The following is a 19,055-nucleotide window of genomic DNA, read 5'->3' as shown; positions in this document are numbered from 1 at the left end:
CACATGCCACGGGGCAACTAAGCCCACGTGCCACAACTAGAGAGCCCGAGTGCCGCAACTACAGAGCCCACGCAATGCAACGAAAGAGCCCGTGTGCTGCAACTAAGACCTGACTCAGCCAAAAATAAATAAATAAATAAATATTTAAACAAAGAGCTAGTTTCTATCACTTTACCCTGATTAAATTTTTTATTAGTCATTGTCTTAAAATTATATTATTCTTGAGTTCTTTTACATGTATCCTGTAAGTGACGCTTAAGAACTTAACTTTTTCTGTTCACAGCTATATCCCCAGTGCTTAAACCACTGCTTTGCATAAGGCAGGTGCTCACCTAACACTGTGGAAAAAAGGAACAGAGGAAAGAGAGGAGGGAAGGATAGAGGGCCACCCTTAAGGGCTAACACGGCTTTTTGTGGGGGTCCCGTGGCTCCAAGAGTTGGGCAGGAACCTATATAATGGAAGAAATATTCTTTCCTCTGACAGAGCTTAGATTTAAAAGTTATGATTTGTATTTGGGAGATTTGTATTTTGGGGGGATGTTTACTTTAATAGGACAACCCTAAAGGAAGGGGCAGATATGACGCTCCAAGAGAGAGCAGGTTTTATTTACCCACTCATCCTTTTTCTCCCCCATTCTTTTGTTGCCCATCTGTCTTTGCCGCCAGCATGGTGTCAGAGCCACCAGAGTGGAATCTGAGGGCACTGCTTTCTGCCCTGGGCAGCTTGAGCACGCCTCCTGCCCTTTCTGAGTTTCCATGTTCCTGTCTGCAAAATAGAGGCAATAATAGAAACACCAACACCTTTTGTATTGCAGCACCCCTTACCAAGCTCTTTTGTACCCATTACCTCCTATAATGAGCTCAGTGCCCAGTGAGCTAGGTGAAACTGGATGGGGGGAGGACTGACAATCTGACTCGCAGCCATGTGTGGCCTGGTAAGCCTTGACCTTCGTCTCCAGATTCCAAGTCCTGTGCTCATCCAGGGGAGAACTGAGAAGTGCAGCTGCCCAGGAAGGAGGGTCCTCTCTGCGGTGGGAGGGTGACCTCTGCACATATATGCTGGCTATTCTCTGGGCATTATCTCCATGGATCCCCACAGCAACCATGGGTGGAAGGTTCTAATATTCCCATTTGACTGATTAAGAAATTGAGCCTTAGGACTTCCCTGGTGGTCCAGTGGCTAAGACTCTGTGCTCCCAATGCAGGGGGCCCGGGTTCAATCCCTGCTCAGGGAACTAGATTCTGCACGCCACAAGGAAGATCCCACATGCCGCAACTAAGACCCAGCGCAGCCAAATTAATTAATTAATTAATTATTTTAAAAAAAGAAATTGAGCCTCAAACACATGAAGTGATTTGCCAAGGTCACCTAGCATTCAGGGTCATAGCCAGGGTTGAAATCCAGGGTTGAAACTCCAGAGCCCTTGCTTTCCTACCACCTCTGTTGTCTCCATAGACCTTTGGATACAGTTCTAAACAGTGGGTTTTCCCAGCTCAGAGCCGAGTGGATGGGGGAAAGGGCCTGCACAGAGAGCTCCACTGTCAGGATGTAGCAGCGACACCCAACAGAAGGTCATATACGTGTGCTTCTGTACCTAGATCTGGATCTATAATCTCCAACGGTTGAGAGAATAGAATATTTCAATAGCCTGGGGCCGCTAAGTGCAGGGGCGAATGGCCCTTTCTATCCCCATATCCCCCAAGACCATCCCAATATTGCAGTGCATCATGGGAGATGATAAAAGGACTATGAGTCCTTCATAAAAGCTGAAAATTTCAGAACAGTGTGTTTAGGAAGGCTGGGAAGTCTGTGATCCATCTCAGAAGCAGTCCATCCACGATTATCCTGAAAAGATACAGAACTGTGGAAGAGGGACGGGCGGAAAATCCCTGACAGACCTATGCTGGGTCTCTAACTGGGCCCTCCTCGGAGCTAAGCAGACGGACTAGAATGCCCTCCACTTACCAGAACAAAAGGAACCAATCACTGCTAGACAACTGGAGGGCAGAGCACAGCTTTGGAGTCCGATCGTGGCTCTTCTCTGAACTGTGGCGACGTGGGACAAGTTACAGCCTCTCTCTGAGCACTGGCTGACACCTCCCTCACCGGGCCGGTGCAGTTAGTGGTCTTACCCTAGGTGCTTGGTGCATTGCCAACAGAGCTGGAGCACAGTAAATGTACTCAAAATGGAACTCAATAAATGTACTATGACCTCAGGCAGCAAAAATCAAGGATTCTGGGAGTGGGGGAATGCTCACTGGGAGCTAGTCTGAGAAGGTCCCATAGAAGAAGTAAGATGACAGGGCTTTGTAACAATAGGGAAGATTCAGCTAGACCAGAAGCCATCCCAGGCAGAAAGGCAGGGACAAGTCTTGGATGTGAGAATTCCTAAGCTGCCTGCTGGCCCTCACAGAGGAAAACAATGGCCCCACTGGGGTGAAGAAGGAGACCAGAGCAGTGAATTAAAAGAATAGCAGCATGTCTGCTCTGACCCCTGATATGTTGGGGAGGGTGGGGTCTGGAATGGACTTTATGTTTCCCTGCGTGGCGGCCTCTAAGCATCTGTGGCCTACTTGGGGGCACACCTGTCCCTGCCTCCAGGCATGATGACCCCAGATGTCCCACAATTATCACACTCCTTCTCTTCTTGACTTTATTCTCAGTGCTCAGCTCTCTGCTCCCTATCAATTACACAACAACAACACACACATGCACACACATGCTGAGGAATGGATCCTGGATCCCAGCAGTTCCCACACCTTCTCAAAGGGGAGTTGTGCTTCTGAGTGCTGTGGTGTGATGGCCAGGCAGAAGCAGGCCTCTCCACCTCTGTCCAAACTAGGTGTGGTGCAGAGAACACAGGCCCGGGGGTCAGGAGATCTGACCACTTGACATGATAGTCTTGGTTAGGAATGCACTGGGCTGCAAGTAACAGACAGCTTAAACTCTCATGGCTTAAACAAATGGGGACTTATTTTTCTTGCATAAGAAGTCCGGAGGAGGGCTTCCCTGGTGGCGCAGTGGTTGAGAATCTGCCTGCCAACGCAGGGGACACGGGTTGGAGCCCCGGTCTGGGAAGATCCCACATGCCGCGGAGCAACTAGGCCCGTGAGCCACAACTACTGAGCCTGCGCGTCTGGAGCCTGTGCTCCGCAACAAGAGAGGCTGCGATAATGAGTGGCCCACGCACCGCGATGAAGAGTGGTCCCCACTTGCCGCAACTAGAGAAAGCCCTCGCACAGAAATGAAGACCCAACACAGCCATAAATAAATGAATAAATAAATAAAAATTTAAAAAAAAAAAAAAAAAAAAGAAGTCCGGAGGAGAGCAGTTTCAGGACTAGTGCAGTTACTCTTTCTTTCTGGTGCTGGGATGGGGTGGGTGCTAAACAAATCTCCCCACCACATGCCCACAGAAGCTGTGGAGCAGGGACATAGGCCTGGGGCTTCTGAAATCTGGGCCCCATTCTGGCTCTGCTGCTAACCAGCTGTGCAACTTCAGACAAGTCACTTCACCTCTTTGAGGCTCAGTTTCTCTTGTGTCCTACAGCAGCAAGGGTAGGGCTAGATTATCTTCAGTTTCTTACCTCTCAGGATGACCTTCCTCCTTGACATGAAAGTAGGCACTACCTAGGCGCATACACAACTTGATACATTTAGTTATGTCTTTTCAGTTTAAGGAGGCTGAGATACAACCTATTTTAATATGAAGATAGGAAACAGGAATATGAAAAAGGACAGAAGAAGGGATTCCAGGAACAACTTCCAGATCCTGTGCTTCCATTCCTTCCAGACCATAGATCCACAGAAGTACATATTTCAGGCTACAGAGGGTCCTTCAGACAGAACAATGTGTTGTTTTTTCTTTTTTCTTTTTTCTCCTCCTCTTCCTCTCCAGTTTTCATGTAACATGTACGCCTTGCCTCCCATTTCCAGCTCCTTCTGGTACCATGATATCATTTGACATAAGTGCTATGAAAAGTTCAAAGTGTTTCTTTAATTCTAGCCTTTATGAAAACCAGAAGCATCTTGAGTTAAGTACTGTCAGTTTCACTTCCTACCTCTTGGCATTCACTCACTCATTATTTAATGTGTGGCTTCAGTGAAAAAAGCATCAAGGTGGAAACCTCACCCCCAGCCACTTCTCTGGCCAATGTGGAACGTTCTGAATCATCCAAACCTTTTCTCTCAGCTCCTGCCCAAGGCTGAAACCCTTTCGTGGGTACTCTGGGTGTTTTCCCAGCTGACCTAGTTGACATTCCTGTCGTCAGGAGTGCCATGCTGTGTCTAAACCTGGCCTGGCCCCTGCCTACCCCTCCAGTCTCACCTCTCATCTCTTGACATTGACCTAAACCCACCATGTTGTTCCTCATCTGTACAGGCCATCCTGCTTAGCATCCCTTTCCACCCATCCTCACCTAGCTAACTCGACTCATGCTTCTAGACTCAGCATAACCACCACTCTTCCAGGAAGCTTCCTTGACCCAACTCCCCAAGTTGGGCTAAGTGTCCCTACAGGGACTCCCACAATTTTGTGCTCACCCACATTTCACTTGAACTGTGTGAAACACATGTGTAACTAACAAGAATTCAACCATCTCTGCTTGGCCAAAGAGGGAGAAAGAGAAGGGCATTTTAAACAGGGCTGTCCTTGGCCCAGTGAACACTTTCCTGACAGGGAGAGATGAAAGCCCTGACTGCATCTTAGCCCTCGCATGTTCTTACGCTGTGAGCATCTGTCCTCTCTGGGAATGATTCTGGTGTTTAAAGACGTATATGTCTCACGGAGCAGGAAATGTCCCAGACATAGCAAGAGGAGTCACATCCTGGGGGGCCAAAGGAGAAAACATTAAAAATAGAAAAAGAAAAGCAAGACATACCCACTACAAGGGCTTATCTATTATGGAAGTTTTAGGATATGGGTTCAAATCCCAGCTTTGCGGCTAACCAACTTGGGTACTTTGGTCAAGTCACTGTAACCTGTTTAGACTTGGGATCACAAGGTTTGTCTGCCCATCTTGTAGGGTTACTCTGAGGCTTAAATGAGGTAACAAATGTAATGAACCCACAAGGTAGACTCTCAGTAACAGTTCATGTTACTCCAGCCCATTCCGCTCTTCCTCCTCAGAACCCTGCACCAAAGCATTCCATCCAACGCTGGCCAGGCTCTAGGCAGGTCCACGGGAAACATTCAGAGGCTCGAGAGCAAGGAAGGCTTCTAGGGGAGGTTCCATTTCCAACGTCCCAGTCTGCAAGCGTCCACCGAGCTCCGCCCCAAGGTGGAGCATCCGTCCACTGAGCGTCCGACCCGGGGATGAGGAGTCTGGTTATAAATCCCCTACAAGCATTTAGGCGGTGGTCCCAGGAGGCTTCTAGGGCTCCCCGCCCCCTTCTAGCACTCTTCCTTCCCAAAGGCTTTTAGCTGGGTCCGGGTCCCTCTCCCTCCTGACCGCGAGCTCCTTGAAGGCAGGACGCGTCTGACCGCCTTCGGGATGCTGAGCCCAGCCCCGGCTGCTCAGAGCCGGAGGCAGGAAGGGTGATTTGAGTCCTCGGCTCCCGGGTCACCGTTAACGATGCAGGAACTCGGCTCCTCCCCACAGCCCCGGCCCTATAGTTACTGTCATATCTCGATTTGGGGCAGCGCGGTCCCAGCTTTTGAGGGGCGCTACCTCAGCTTTTGCATACAGCAGGCGCTCGATCAACACTATAAGTATCAATCCAGCAGTCAAGCTCAGACCGCCGCCCAGGGCCTTTTGCCGGCTCTTTCGCGGGTGCCGCGTGCTCTGGACGCTGGGAACCCGCTGCCCCGGCTGCCCGCCGGGACCCGCCAGCCCTGCCCAGCCTTGGGTGCCGCCCCCTCGGCCCCAGACCAGGCCGAGTCGCCCCTAGCAACAGCAGCCGGGCCAGCTTCCTCGGGCCGCGCTGATTGGCCGGACTCCGGGAGGTGGCGGTGCCGTCACTTCCGGCATCCGGAGGCAGCAAAGGAAGCCGAGGGGCGGCCATCTTGGGTCCGTGAGGCTCGGAGGTGCCGGGGGCGGCGGTGTCGGCGGCCACCGGGCGGAGGCTGAGGCGGAAAGCGAGCCGGCGGGAGAAGAACAGCCGGGTGCAGGCGCCGCCTCCGCAGCCCCCTCCATGGTCGGCGCCCGCAGCCCGCGGGGACCTGTCTTGCACTTCACCTCCTCCACATCCTCCTCTTCTTCAGGGGCCGCCGGCGGCGCTGTGTGGAGGCTCCGGCGCTGAAATCCGCGGCGCGACGGGCGGGGGCGGAGGAGGAGGCGAGGGGGTCCGGGCTCGCGGGGCGCCCGGAGGCCCGGGGACGCCAGTGGGCCGACCCGCAGCCCGCCGCCGCCGGCCCGGCCCCGCCACCGCCGCCCGCGGGGCTCCTCGGCGCGGCCGCCGGGGCCGGGGGAGCATGAGCCCCGCGACCCGCCGGGGGACGGCCCGGGCCCGGCCCGGGATCTAGACGGCCGTGGGGGAGGGGAGCCGCCCTGCCGCGGCGCCGCTCCGGAACCGCCGGGCCCTCGACGCCGCTTCTCCGGCCCCCGGGGCCGCGCTGTTTTGTTTCACCCTCGCGTTGTGCAGAAGTGAAGTGAAGTAAAATGTCCACTAGGACCCCGCTGCCGACGGTGAATGAACGGGACACTGAGAACGTGAGTAACCTAGGCGACTGCCCCGGGCCGGGTCTGCGCGCGCCGTCCCCGGGAGCGCGGCCGCAGCCCTCGCCTCGCCTCGCCTCGCCGCCGGCGGGTCCCCAGGCCGCGGCGCTCTGGGCCCGGTGGACGGCCGTGGGCCCCGGGAGGCGGCCTCGGCGGCCCGTTTCCCGAGCGCGCGGGCCGGGGAAGTGCATCCGCGATTACGCCGGGGGCTCGCTTCGTAGCGAAGCCTGAGGGCTGCAGCGTGGCCGGCCGGTGTCCTGAGAGGCCGGTGGCCGCGCGGTGGGCTCTCCGAGCGTGTGTCGGGTCCCCGCAGCGTACAGGGCTTATTTCCACTGAACTCGCTTTTTAAATTAGGTAGGCAGCTTCGAGAGGCTGTCGGGTTAAAAACACATTCGTGGTGTTGATTAAACGCAACTGATTGGATCGAGTGGACTGTCCGTTATGCCTCGTTCTTTAAGTTGTCTCGAACTAAATTTAGTGACAGTCACTAAACTAAGTGACAGTCACTAAAACTAGGTGCGCACTGAGGAACCTTCTCGGCCCCCTTCGACGCAACTCCGAAGCTATTCAGAAGTTCTTGGAGAGAGCTAAGACTTTGTCGAGGAGTAGCCTCGTTTCCATACGAATCTGTTGTGAAGGAGCTGGTTAAGCACATTTCAGAGGAGGAGGTGTAGTCAAGCAGCCCTGCCACGCACTGCCTAGCGGAGGGCCACCCACTCTGGGCTTAGCTTTCCTCCTTCCCCAAAAGAAGTTGGCTTAGATGAGCTCCTAGGTCCATTCTGGCACTCACATTCTATGATTCTGTAAAAGGAACCTTTGATTTTGTTCACGTAAACCTTTTCAAAAGGCCAGGAACAGCAAGCAGTTTTAGGGCCTGACAACTTGTAGTAGAAATTCCATTGGAGAAATGTTGACTCTGTCCAGGTGTATTCTGAACTCTTCTCTAGCACTGGCTTCAGGACTGTTCCAAGCTACCTGGGAGTTATCTTCTGTTAAGAGCAAAAATATCTAAAAAATAACTCATAAAGAAACTTCACTGGCCTTTTATTATAAGTGTTATGAGGTAATTCCTGGCAAGAAAATGCGATCACTTAGGAAAAGCTTCCTGGCTCTGCCTGTTTTCATGCTTTCAATAACGTCCTGAGACCTTGTGGCCTAGTGGTATCAAATGCCTTCATTTTAATCTTTAAAATGCCACTTGTTTGCTGGATAGCTGTCAGGTGATTTAATCTGTTTGTGTAAACCTTGGTCTAAAGTATCCCTTCAGTATATTAAGGTGTGGTATTTAATGCTCTTTAACCTGGTAAATAAGTAGTACGGTGGTGTATGTTCCTTCACCTGAGATGGATTAGAAAGTTGCATAAAAAGTAGTAGAAAATCTACACTAGGTGAGTCAGTGAACTCATTTTCTCATAGATCCTTTGAAGAACCTAATTCTTCATCATTTTGTTGTTCTTCGACTACCCTGTAGGGCGGAGCAAGCAAAAAAGTGAGTTGATTAGCTTTGATCACTGACTTCCATTGCAAAGTCTTACATTGAACCAGAGCAGGAGCTCCATACTTACTGAATAAACTGAAGCCAGAAACAATCATAGCAGGTTTGTGATAATGAAGGATTTACACCAAATGGGTCTTTACCTTGTTCTCTGTTGAATTTGTTGAATTATGGTGTAGTCTTTCTGTGTCGTTAGGAATTACTAACTTTAAAAACAATGTAGGGTATGGAGTATGCCTTTATTCTCATGGAATGTATTTAAAATGGAATTTTTGACAGTGCTAAAAAAGCGGTTTGTAGCACATCATTGCATTAATTCACCATGCCCTGTTTTTAACTCCGGTATTGACATGTTTTGGAAGTAGTTGTGTATCTTTTACAGTGTGGTGCCCTTGTGGCAGTGTTACACATCTGGCATATACCATATTATTTACCTACCACTACTGAACTGCTAAGTGTTAGACCTCCTGCCAATCGAGTGATGAGGGTTCAAGAATGAATGGGAGTTCTCAGTCTGTTGGGCAGCTCTTTTGTTAAAGTTGGGTGTATTGAGATAGAACATTCACTCTTTTTAAGTGTACAGTTTGGTGAGTTCTGACAAATGTATAATCACGGAATCACTATCACGGTCAAGTTAGAGGACGTTTCCATTGCCTAAGAAGGTCCCTTGTGTCTCTTTACAGTCAATTCCCTCTCCCTTCCCCCAGCCCCTGGCAACTACTGATCTGTTATCTGTCTCTGTAGTTTTACCTTTTCTAGAACGTTATTTAAATGGAGTCAAAGAGCATATAATCTTGTGTGTAGCATCTTTCACTTGGCATAATGCTTTTGAGATTTATTCATGTTTGTGTGTGTATCAATAGTTCATTCCTTTTTATTGCTGAGTAGTAAGTAGTTCATTGTTTGGATGTACCAGTTTTTTTTTAATCCATTCACCAGTTGATGGACATTTTGGCTGATATGACAAATAGCTTTGTCTTTATATTTTGTAAAAAGACTCTCCATTTTGCTTACCCTAGGAATCTTATTTAAATTTTAAGTAAATATAATTGTGGTAAGAATTTTGCTTATAGATCAGGAGTAATAAAAGGCAGATAATTTGCAAGAAGAATATTATCTTCATGCTAGTACACTACTCTCTTTTCATTTGTTTGATTTCCAGATGTGAGTATTCACCTTTAGCTGATAGGTATATAAAAAGATAAACTGTTATCAAATCATTTGAAAACTCAAAAGGACTAGTCAAACAGTCAGACCTAATGAGGATGTTGAGGCTCAGAGAGGTGACAGGAGCTGCTTGTGACTATTCACTGTTTAGCAGCAGAGCCTGTACTAGACCTCAGGTCTCCATCTCAATTCTCTCTGCTTTTTTGTGTAGCAGGCTGTTTCTCAAAAGCTATGTACTAATTATTCAACCAGGGAGATGTAGTTGTACCAATACACAGAGTATAATTAAAATTAGACTTTTAAAAATGTTTTGCTATGGAAAATTTCAAACAAGTAAAGAGAATTTAATAAGTATTTATCAATGGTTCTCAACTGGGGACAATTTTGCTGCCCCCCCCCCCCCCCGCCCAAGTGGACATTTGACAATGTCTGGAGACACTGTTGGTTGTCACAACTGAAGAGCGTTGCTACTGACCAGAAATGCAACTAAACATTTTACAGTACACAGGACAGTGCCCCCTGGCCCTCAACAAAGAAATATTTGGCCCAAAATGTCAAGAGTGCCAGGGTTGGGAAACCCTGGTATATAGTTAGCCCCCCCATGTACTCAACAGCTCAATGACCAGACTTCTTTTATTTGTTCTCTACCCAAGAAGCAAGCTCAATACATCATATCATTTCATCTCCAAAGGTTTTAGAAGAGATAAAGCTTCTTTAAAAAATGTAACCTTAGTCCCTTTATCATAATTTTTTAATATCAAATATCCAGTCAGTGCTCGTTTCCTCAGTTGTCTTTTTTTAAAAAACACTTTGTTCAAATTAGAATAAATGTTGTTTCCATGTATTATAGATGGCTAATATGTGAAATAAGATGCTTTTTTAAATTTATTTTTTAAATCCTTCACAGATGAGTCTTTTAAAAAAAAAAAAAAATTTATTTATTTAGTTGCACCGGGTCTTAGTTGTGGCTTGTGGGGTCCTTAGTTGTGGCATGCGAACTCTTAGTTGCAGCATGCATGTGGGATCTAGTTCCCTGACCAGGGATTGAACCCGGGCATTGGGAGCGCGGAGCCTTAGCCAGTGGACCACCAGGGAAGTCCCCAAGATGCTTTTTTTTTTTTTTTTTTTGGCTGAGTTGGGTTTTAGCTGTGGCATGCGAGATCTTTCCTTGTGGTTTGCGGGCTCTTCATTGTGGTGGGCGGGCTTCTTTGTAGTTGTGGCGTGCGGGTTTTCTCTTCTCTAGTTTTGGTGCTTGGGCTCCAGAGTGCGTGGGCTCTGTAGTTTGCGGCACGCGGGCTCTCTCGTTGAGGCGGGTGAACTCAGTAGTTGTGGTGCGGAGCCCAGCTGCCCCGCTGCCTGTGGGATCCTAGTTTCCCGACCAGGGATCAAACCGGCGTCCCCTGCATTGCAAGGCGGATTATCTACCACTGGACCATCAGGGAAGTCCCCCAAGATGCTTTTTTTTAAAAGGCAACAAAAAAGTTTGCATTTTAGTTTATGTTCTACAGTTGACTTGTATAGAGGTCATGGACAAATCCTGTTTGTGTACTGGTAAAATTAGAAATGTATTTTTCACTTACATTTCAAAACGTATGACACTTTGTAAGTAAGCCTGGGTTATTTGCCAAAAGTACCAGAGGTCCTGGAGGGCTTTGCCAATTTAACAGCTCCTGGTGTGTGTGCACACCATGTACTTACTTATTATTAGTTAATGCAGACAGTCATCAGAATTCCTTATCTCTGTGAAATAAATAAACTGATGGTGTTATTGTCTAGCCAGCTGTTGGTTGTATGAGACTGTTAACCTGTTAAGATCTGAGTGCCTGCTATGTGTATGACACTGTGCTAGGCGCCGTAGAGGATATACCTAGGAACCATATCACTCCCCTGCCTTAGGACTTCCCAGTCCCTGCAGAACAAAGCACCCTGAGCTCTGTGAAACTAGTCTGTAAACTCTCAAACTGGAACAAACAACACAATCACCTGGAGGGCTTATGAAAGCACTGATTGCTGGGCCTCACCCCCAGACCTTGATTCTACCTTCTGGGCCCTAGAGTTTACATTTCTAGCAAGTTACCAGGTGATGTTGATGCTGCAGGTCCAGGAACCACACTTTAAAGAATTGCTATCTTAGTATTCAGTGAAGACTTGCTGACTAAACAGTGTTCCTTTAGATTGTATTGTGACTAAAGAAAAGAGATTTCAATGGTTTCAATAACATTTTCAGTTTCCTTGAGTTTTTTTTTTTTTTTTTTTTTTTTTTTTTGTGACTGCACTGGGTCTTCCTTGCTGCGCGCAGGCTTTCTCTAGTTGCGGCAAGCAGGGGCTACTCTTCGTTGTGGTGCACGGGCTTCTCATTGCAGTGGCTTCTCTTGTTGCGGAGCATGGGCTCTAGATGCACGGGCTTCAGTAGCTGGGGCTCGTGGGCTCAGTAGTTGTGGCTCGTGGGCTCTAGAGCACAGGCTCAGTAGTTGCGGCGCACAGGCTTAGTTGCTCTGCGGCATGTGGGATCTTCCTCGACCAGGGCTTCAACCCGTGTCCCCTGCGTTGGCAGGCGGATTCTTAACCACTGAACCACCAGGGAAGTCCCAATAGTCCCTGTTATTTTTAATTTCAGAGAGGATTGTTCTGGATTCTGAAACGTAGCCAATTTTTTTTTCATCTGTGCCGGGTCTTAGTTGCGGCACGCGGGATCTTTTAGTTGCGACATGTGGGATCTAGTTCCCTGACCAGGGATTGAACCCGAGCCCCCTGCGTTGGGAGCACGGAGTCTTAGCCACTGGACCACCAGGGAAGTCCCCATAGTCAAATTTTATCCCTGGAATTTGTTTCCAAGCTGGAAGTAAGAGTCAGGGAGTACAGCCCCTTCTGATCACCATTGGGAGGACTAAAGCAGAAATTCACTTGTCTCACATCCATTTTGAACTTTCAGAATGAACAAGGAGAAAACAAATCTCTTCCTTGGGAATCTCCCAGCTTTAATGTTGTTTTATGTAGGAATTTAAAGAATGTGCTTGGAGTTGGTCTGCAAGTAGTAATAAGGGGTTTGTGCTGACCCACATGGCACCTGCCTGAACAGTAATTGAGAGGGCAGAAGTCGGCACTGGAAGAAAATGACTTTTTTGGGGGGAGTCCAACTTTCAAGCTAGAGTTTTTAGCACTGCACTTTAGTCACCTGAGCTGCTTGGCCATGGTTAGTCTTATACAGTCTTATGCAGACTAGATAAGGCATTGTTTCTGTGGGTTACCTGGGATCTTGGTGTTCAGAGTTGAAGCTTGAATAAAGCTTGAGATGTTTTGTTTGTATTTCTTGCTAATAGTTAGGTGTTGCTTGGGGGTGGAGTTGAAATATTGTGGGGTTTGTATTATGGACATTTTACATGGAAATCTGTATTGGAAGAATTTAACATGAAGTTCAAGTAAGCTGAACCAAAGGTTTTATTCCAGAATTTTGTATAACCCCATTCTTTCTGTAGTCAGTACCTTTATGACTTCATTGAGAACAGTAGCAGACTAGAATGAGGGTCTTGGAGAGGAGCAGACCTAGAACCATTTCCTAGCACAGCCTTTTGCCCTTAGCCTTGCCATTCTTTGTCCAGAAGAATAATTTAAGCTGGGCAAGCAGCTTTTGTTGTTCAAGGCACTTGAGGTATTTTTGATGGCATTCTGTTCACATAATGTCTCCACCTCTTTCCTTGTCTTCCTTCCCTTGTGTAGCCCTTGCCTACCTTAGGCCTGCCTTGGTATTTATAGGCACATGTTAGCTTTACTAGTGGAATGGATTAAAGGAACTTACATTTTCTTTTTTTAAAAGAAGGTTGCCTTCTAGACATTAAAGATATTCAATGATAAAGAACCTTCTACATACCATGGTAAGGTATTCTAGTTGCTTTTTCCATTTCTGTTAATTTAGGTCGAGTGCTTAACATTTATATCCTGCTTATTGTATAATTGTCCTACTTATTACTGCTGTGGAACTAGCCAGTCCACAACTTAGTAGTGTAAAACAACAAGTGTTTCATTATACTCACAGATTTTGTGTGAGGAATTCAGACGGGAATGGTTTATGGCTGGGACTTCAGTTTGGGGGAATAACGAAAGGCTGGGGGATTTGAATAGCTGGGCTGGAAGATCCACATCCTAAGACCGCTTCTTCACTCACGTATCTGGCACCTTGGCAGGTATTGTTAAAAGGCTGGGCTCAGCTGGGACTTGGCCAGAGTGGCTACCTGGGCCTCTCCAGCATGGAGACTCCAGTGTGATCAGACACATGAAGTGGCTCGGTGTTTCAGCAAACAAGACAGAAGCTGCTTGCCTTTTATGACGTAGCCTCAGAAGTCACATAGTATCACTTCTGCCATTTATTCTTAAAATGTTAGAGCAGTCATGGGCACCCAGATTCAAGTGGAAGGGACATAGACCTTTCCTTGTAATGGGAGGTATGTCAAAGACTTTGGGCTCATGTTTTCCAACCAGTATAATAGTAACTCTTTGGGTTTATAATCTGACCTAGCATTTTTTGTGTGACCTTGGACAAGTTATTTAACTTCTTCATGCCCCAGTTACCTCATCTATAAAGTGGGATTGGTAGTAGTAATGACCTCATAGGGCTGTTATAAGAATAAGGCCTTCCATGCTGTGGCCTCCCTTACCTCTTTGTCCTCATCTCCTACCTCTCCGCACCCACTACATTCATAGACCCAGGTGTCTTCTTGCTGTTCTTTGAACACACCAGGGACACTCCAACCTCAGTGCCTTGACATTGGCTCTTCTCTTTGAACACTTTTCTTCCAGATAGCCACATGGCCGTCTCACCTTCTACTCTTTTCAAACATCAGCTCAGTGAGTCTTACTCTGACCATCTATGGCCCTCCCAGCCTCCCTAATCCTGATCTAGTTTTATTTTTCCATTGCATTGTTACCTTTAACATATTATATAATTTACATATTTCTTATGTTTATTGTATTTTGTCAGTTTCCTCTGGTATACTGAAAGCTTCCTGAGAGCAGGAATATTTGTTTTGTTTATTGATACTATTTCAAATACCTAGAACATGCTGGTCATTTATTACAGGTGAAGAGTAAATAAATATTGGTCGAATTAGTGATTAAATGAGACAATATGTGTAAAGCATTTAGAATGGTGCCTGACTCATAATAAGTAATAGATGAATGTTAGCCATCATTAGTGGTTTGTTTACTGGTCTTTTCATCTCTCATCTCTATGTTGTCATTTCTCTCATCTCTCGTGTCCTGTATCTTCAGCCTCTTCCCTCTGTAGTTCCAATGAATTCATCTTCTTTCTCCTTTCTTAAAACCTCAGATAGCTTTCTTAAAGGGAGGCTTGATGGAAAGAGTCTGGGCTTGGAAGTGAGAGATAAAGTGGGAGCCTAGGACTGTGGTTGAGGGAGAGATTCTGAAGACACTTCTGAGGAATAGTTGACCAGATGAGGAGCCAAAAAGTAAGATTGACAGAACATAAGAGAAATTGGGATTTGGAGTTACAGGCTTGCATTTGAAACCGGTCTTCAAATACAAGTCACTTAACTATGGGCAAGTTAATTACTTGTCTATGCTTCATTTAAAAAATTTTAATAAATAAAACTTTAATTGATATAATCGACATATAACATTATAGCCAAACAATTCTCCTTGGCTGTCTATTCATCTAGCAGTTTCACAGTTGCTGGTTGCCAGGTCCTGTGTACTAAGAATACAGAGATGAGATAATTCTTACCCTCAAGGAGCTCATTGTCAAGTACTTTAGTGTAGGAATTAACTAAGCTAAGCAAGGGGATGCAAGACAGAGAAGTACCAGCCTAGTCAAGAACATAAAGATAAGAAATTGCCAGCAATCATGATGTCAAGGAACTAAAGCCATTTTTTTTTTTTTTTCAGTGTTAGAGTTGTGAGAGATGAAACTGGCTAGACTTGCAGGTTAAGGGAGATTCCCCCCCCCCAATCCCCCAAGCTTTTTAAGCTTTCCTTGTGCTGGTGCCTGGCTTGAAATGGCCTTCATCTTTCATTAGAACTCTACTACTTGTCCCATCGAAGACTCCATCCCTTTTTTTCCTTCATCTCACCCAAATGTGATCATACCCTCTGAGTGCTTAGAGCTGCATTGTCCAGCACATGTGGCTACTGAGCACTTGAAATGTGGCTAGTCTGAATTAAGATGTCCTGTGAGTATAAAATATATACTAGATTTCAAAGACAGTATGAAAAAAGGAATTGTAAATCTTACTCTTTTTATATTATGTGTTGAAACATTTGGGAATATATTGGGTTAAATAAACTATTATTAAAATTAACCTATTTTCATGTTTTTTTAAAAGTTTATGTTATTTTTAATTTTATTTTTGGCTGCGTTGGGTCTTCGTTGCTGCGCGCGGGCTTTTCTCTAGTTGTGGCGAGCAGGGGCTACTCTTCGTTGCGGTGCACGGGCTTCTTACTGCAGTGGCTTCTCTTGTTGCAGAGCATGGGCTCTAGGCGCGCCGGCTTCAGTAGTTGTGGCACATGGGCTCAGTAGTTGTGGCTCGCAGGCTCTAGAGCACAGGCTCAGTAGTTGTGGCGCACAAGCTTAGTTGCTCCGCGGCATGTGGGATCTTCCCGGACCAGGGCTCGAACCCGTGTCCCCTGCATTGGCAGGCGGATTCTTAACCACTGCACCACCAGGGAAGCCCTTTTTATGTTTTTTTAATGTTGCTACTAGAAAATTGAAAATTTCATGCATAGCTCACAAATCTATTGGATGGAGCTTGGAGTATTCACTCTCTGATTTTCTCATGGGGCGGAGATTGCCCCTTGTTTCAGTTACTGTTCCCCGTGTTAGCTCCCCAGCTAGATTATGAGTGTTAAAAGTTTGACACCATACTTTTCTATTTCTTTTATCCCCTTATAGTGCCTGCTACTTAGTAAGTGCTTAGCATATAATTAACTGGTCAAAAGCTACCAAGTCAAAGTTTTCTTTAGCCACAATTTATTTGTGCCTTATTCTTCTGAGGATTGGTCAAGTAAATTATTTTTCAGTTTATTTCATTATTATGATAGCTCACTTGCTATGCCAATAATAAGTGTTTTATTACAAGTGAAACCAATTTGAATTTATGCATATGAACAATAATAGTTCCCCTTCCCTATTATTCATATTTTTGGAAACATTTTCATAAACTCAGCTGCAAAAGTCGTATCTTTGATCTGAACAGTGTGAGGCTGTTCTCTTGCTTATTTATTCCTGTTAATTCCTATATGTCATTTTCCTTATCCTTCCAACAGGTTACTGTTCTAACATTTTAACATATTGTCATGCGTGTACATGTATGTGTTCTTAGAACTGTATGTTTCATACTTTGTGTAAATATTGCATAGTCTCATCTATGCATCGAATCTGTTGCTTCTAACTGCTGCATAGCACTCTGTGGTATGAGTCTACCACATTTTACCCACTTGCTGAGGTAGACTACTTGCCGCCTCACTCCTCCCCCCACCATGCAATGCAGCAGTGAATATCTTCATACATGTCCCCTTGTGGAGCTGTGTAAGAATTTCTTGGGGATGTGTAGCTAGGAGTGGACCTCCTGGGTCACAGGAAATGTCAGATAGTGCCAGGTTGCTCTTCTGGATGGCTCTGTCAGCCCACACTCCCGCCAGTAGTGCACAGGGGTTTTTGTCTCCTTGGTTCCTCCAACATTTAGAATTATCCAGCTTTCTAATTTTTTTTTTGCCAGCCTACTAAAGTAGTTTAATGTGCTACTTCATTATTAACTTGCGTTTCTCTATGGTTTTTAGTATGTCTATATATTCCTTGGCTCTGGGGGCCTTCTGTAAATTGCTGCTTTTCCTTTGTCCCTTTTTCTATTTGGTTGTTGTTTTTTTCTTGTAGATTCTTAGGTGTTCCTTGATTTTCTAGATATTAATCTGATGTAGGTTTTATACATTGCATGTATCTTCTGTCATCTTTCTATAAGACCCTTATTGGACAGAAATTCTTAATTTTGGTGTAACCAACTTTTGCCTTATGTTTGTGCTTTTGAAGTTTTGCTTAAATGCCTGGCTCACAAGGATATATTCTCTCACATTTCACATTAACCTTTTATCATTTTACCTTTCACATGTAGGTTTTTTAATCCCTCTAGATTAAAAGGGAGCCTGCCTTTTGTGTATGGGCTTAGGTAGGGATCTAGTTTTATTTTCCTCTATAGACTGATACAGTGAACCAGTTTTCCTACTGCTATCCACTCAATGGTCCATCCTTTCCCCATTGGTTTATAGGACTGCTTTCATTGTATCTTATGTTCCCATACATTCATGTCTTTTAGCTTTGTATTTTGCTGCATTGGTCTGTTTTTCTGTTGTGCTGATACCCTACAGGTTTTCTTTTCTTTAAAAATTACCGTGGCTTTGTAATATATGTAATCTACGTACCTTTATATGTATCTATTGAATTTTTTGTTTTAAAATAATTTTAGACTTAAAATTGCAGGATTAGTACAGAGTTCATGTATACTTTTCACTCAGGTTCTCCTGATGTTAACACTTAGATAACCATGGTGCAGTTATGAAAACCAGAAAGTTAACATTGGTCCGATACCGTTAATGATGACTGCAGAACTAATTTGAATTGTCACCAGTTTTTCTCCAGGGTTCTTTTTCTGTTCTAAGTTCCAATCAAAGATCCCACAATTTAAGTTTGTCTGATGTCTTCTGAAAATTAGATTAAGGTTATATATTTTTGGCAAGAATGCCACAGAAAAGATGTTGTGTCCCTCTCAGTGCATGCTTTTAGAGGGTGCAATGAAAGAGATACGTCTTGTTACTGGTTTTAACCTTGATCACTTTTCATTTCTGAACTTTTTTTTTTTTTAACTTCTTTTTCAAGGCTGACCTGGCAGCCGTGAAATATTCGTCCATGTACACTTTAGAGTAAGTTTAAGATTACTCATAAATTACTGGCTGGAAATTTTAATTGATATTGCATTGAACTTATTGATTAATTTGGGTAGATTGTATAATATTATCTATCTAAGAGTGTAGAATTCCCATTTATTCAGAGTATCTTTTATGTCTTTTATTAAAAATTTAAAGCTTTCTCCAGAGAGCTCTTATATATTCTTAATTAAGTTACTTTCTACCTACTTTCTAGTTTTTATTGCTATTATAAATACTTATTTTTAGTTAAATTTTGTGGTACGTTACTACTGGTGTAGAGAACTGTGGTTATAGGTTGGTCTTGCACCTTGCCAAGCTCTCTCTTGAGTTCTAGTGGTATTTCCAATTCTTTTGGTTTGCAGTTAGATCATATCATCTACAGATAACGACACTTTTATCTCTCCGAGTTTTTTGGGTTTTTTTAAAAATTTATCTGTCTTATTTATTTATTTTTGGCTGCATTGGGTCTTCATTGCTGTGCACGGGCTTTCTCTAGTTGCGGCGAGTGAGGGCTACTCTTTGTTGCGGTGCACGGGCTTCTCACTGCAGTGGCTTCTCTTGTTGCGGAGCACAGGTTCTAGGCGCGTAGCCTTCAATAGTTGCGGTGTGTGGGCTCAGTAGTTGTGGCTCGTGAGCTCTAGAGCACAGGGTCAGTAGTTGTGGCGCATGGACTTCACTGCTCCGCGGCATGTGGGATCTTCCTGGACCAGGGGTAGAACCCATGTCCCTTGCATTGGCAGGTGGATTCTCGACCACTGTGCCACCAGGGAAGTCCTATGTGGTATATATATATACCACATCTTCTTTA

At 45.4% G+C, this 19,055-nt stretch overlaps 1 protein-coding gene across 15 annotated transcripts in view; it reads left to right on the top strand.

The window, feature by feature from the left end:
* The first annotated feature begins 5,992 nt into the window (after positions 1-5,992).
* MARK3 (microtubule affinity regulating kinase 3) overlaps positions 5,993-19,055 on the top strand; it is a 109,632-nt gene continuing 96,569 nt past the window's right edge. For 6 of the 15 annotated variants that reach the window (XM_082386332.1, XM_082386336.1, XM_082386333.1 and 3 more), the window contains exon 1: positions 5,994-6,651. In XM_082386332.1, coding sequence (XP_082242458.1) covers positions 6,601-6,651 — 51 coding nt within the window. In that variant the 5' untranslated portion in view covers positions 5,994-6,600. Of the gene's footprint in view, positions 6,652-19,055 lie in introns of all 15 variants that reach the window. The other 9 variants (XM_082386330.1, XM_082386321.1, XM_082386322.1 and 6 more) reach the window with 3 other exon arrangements.

The sequence above is a fragment of the Balaenoptera borealis genome, assembly GCF_965194805.1.
Source record: "Balaenoptera borealis genome assembly, chromosome: 3".
NCBI lineage: Eukaryota > Metazoa > Chordata > Mammalia > Artiodactyla > Balaenopteridae > Balaenoptera > Balaenoptera borealis.
This window is presented reverse-complemented; position numbering and strand designations above follow the sequence as displayed.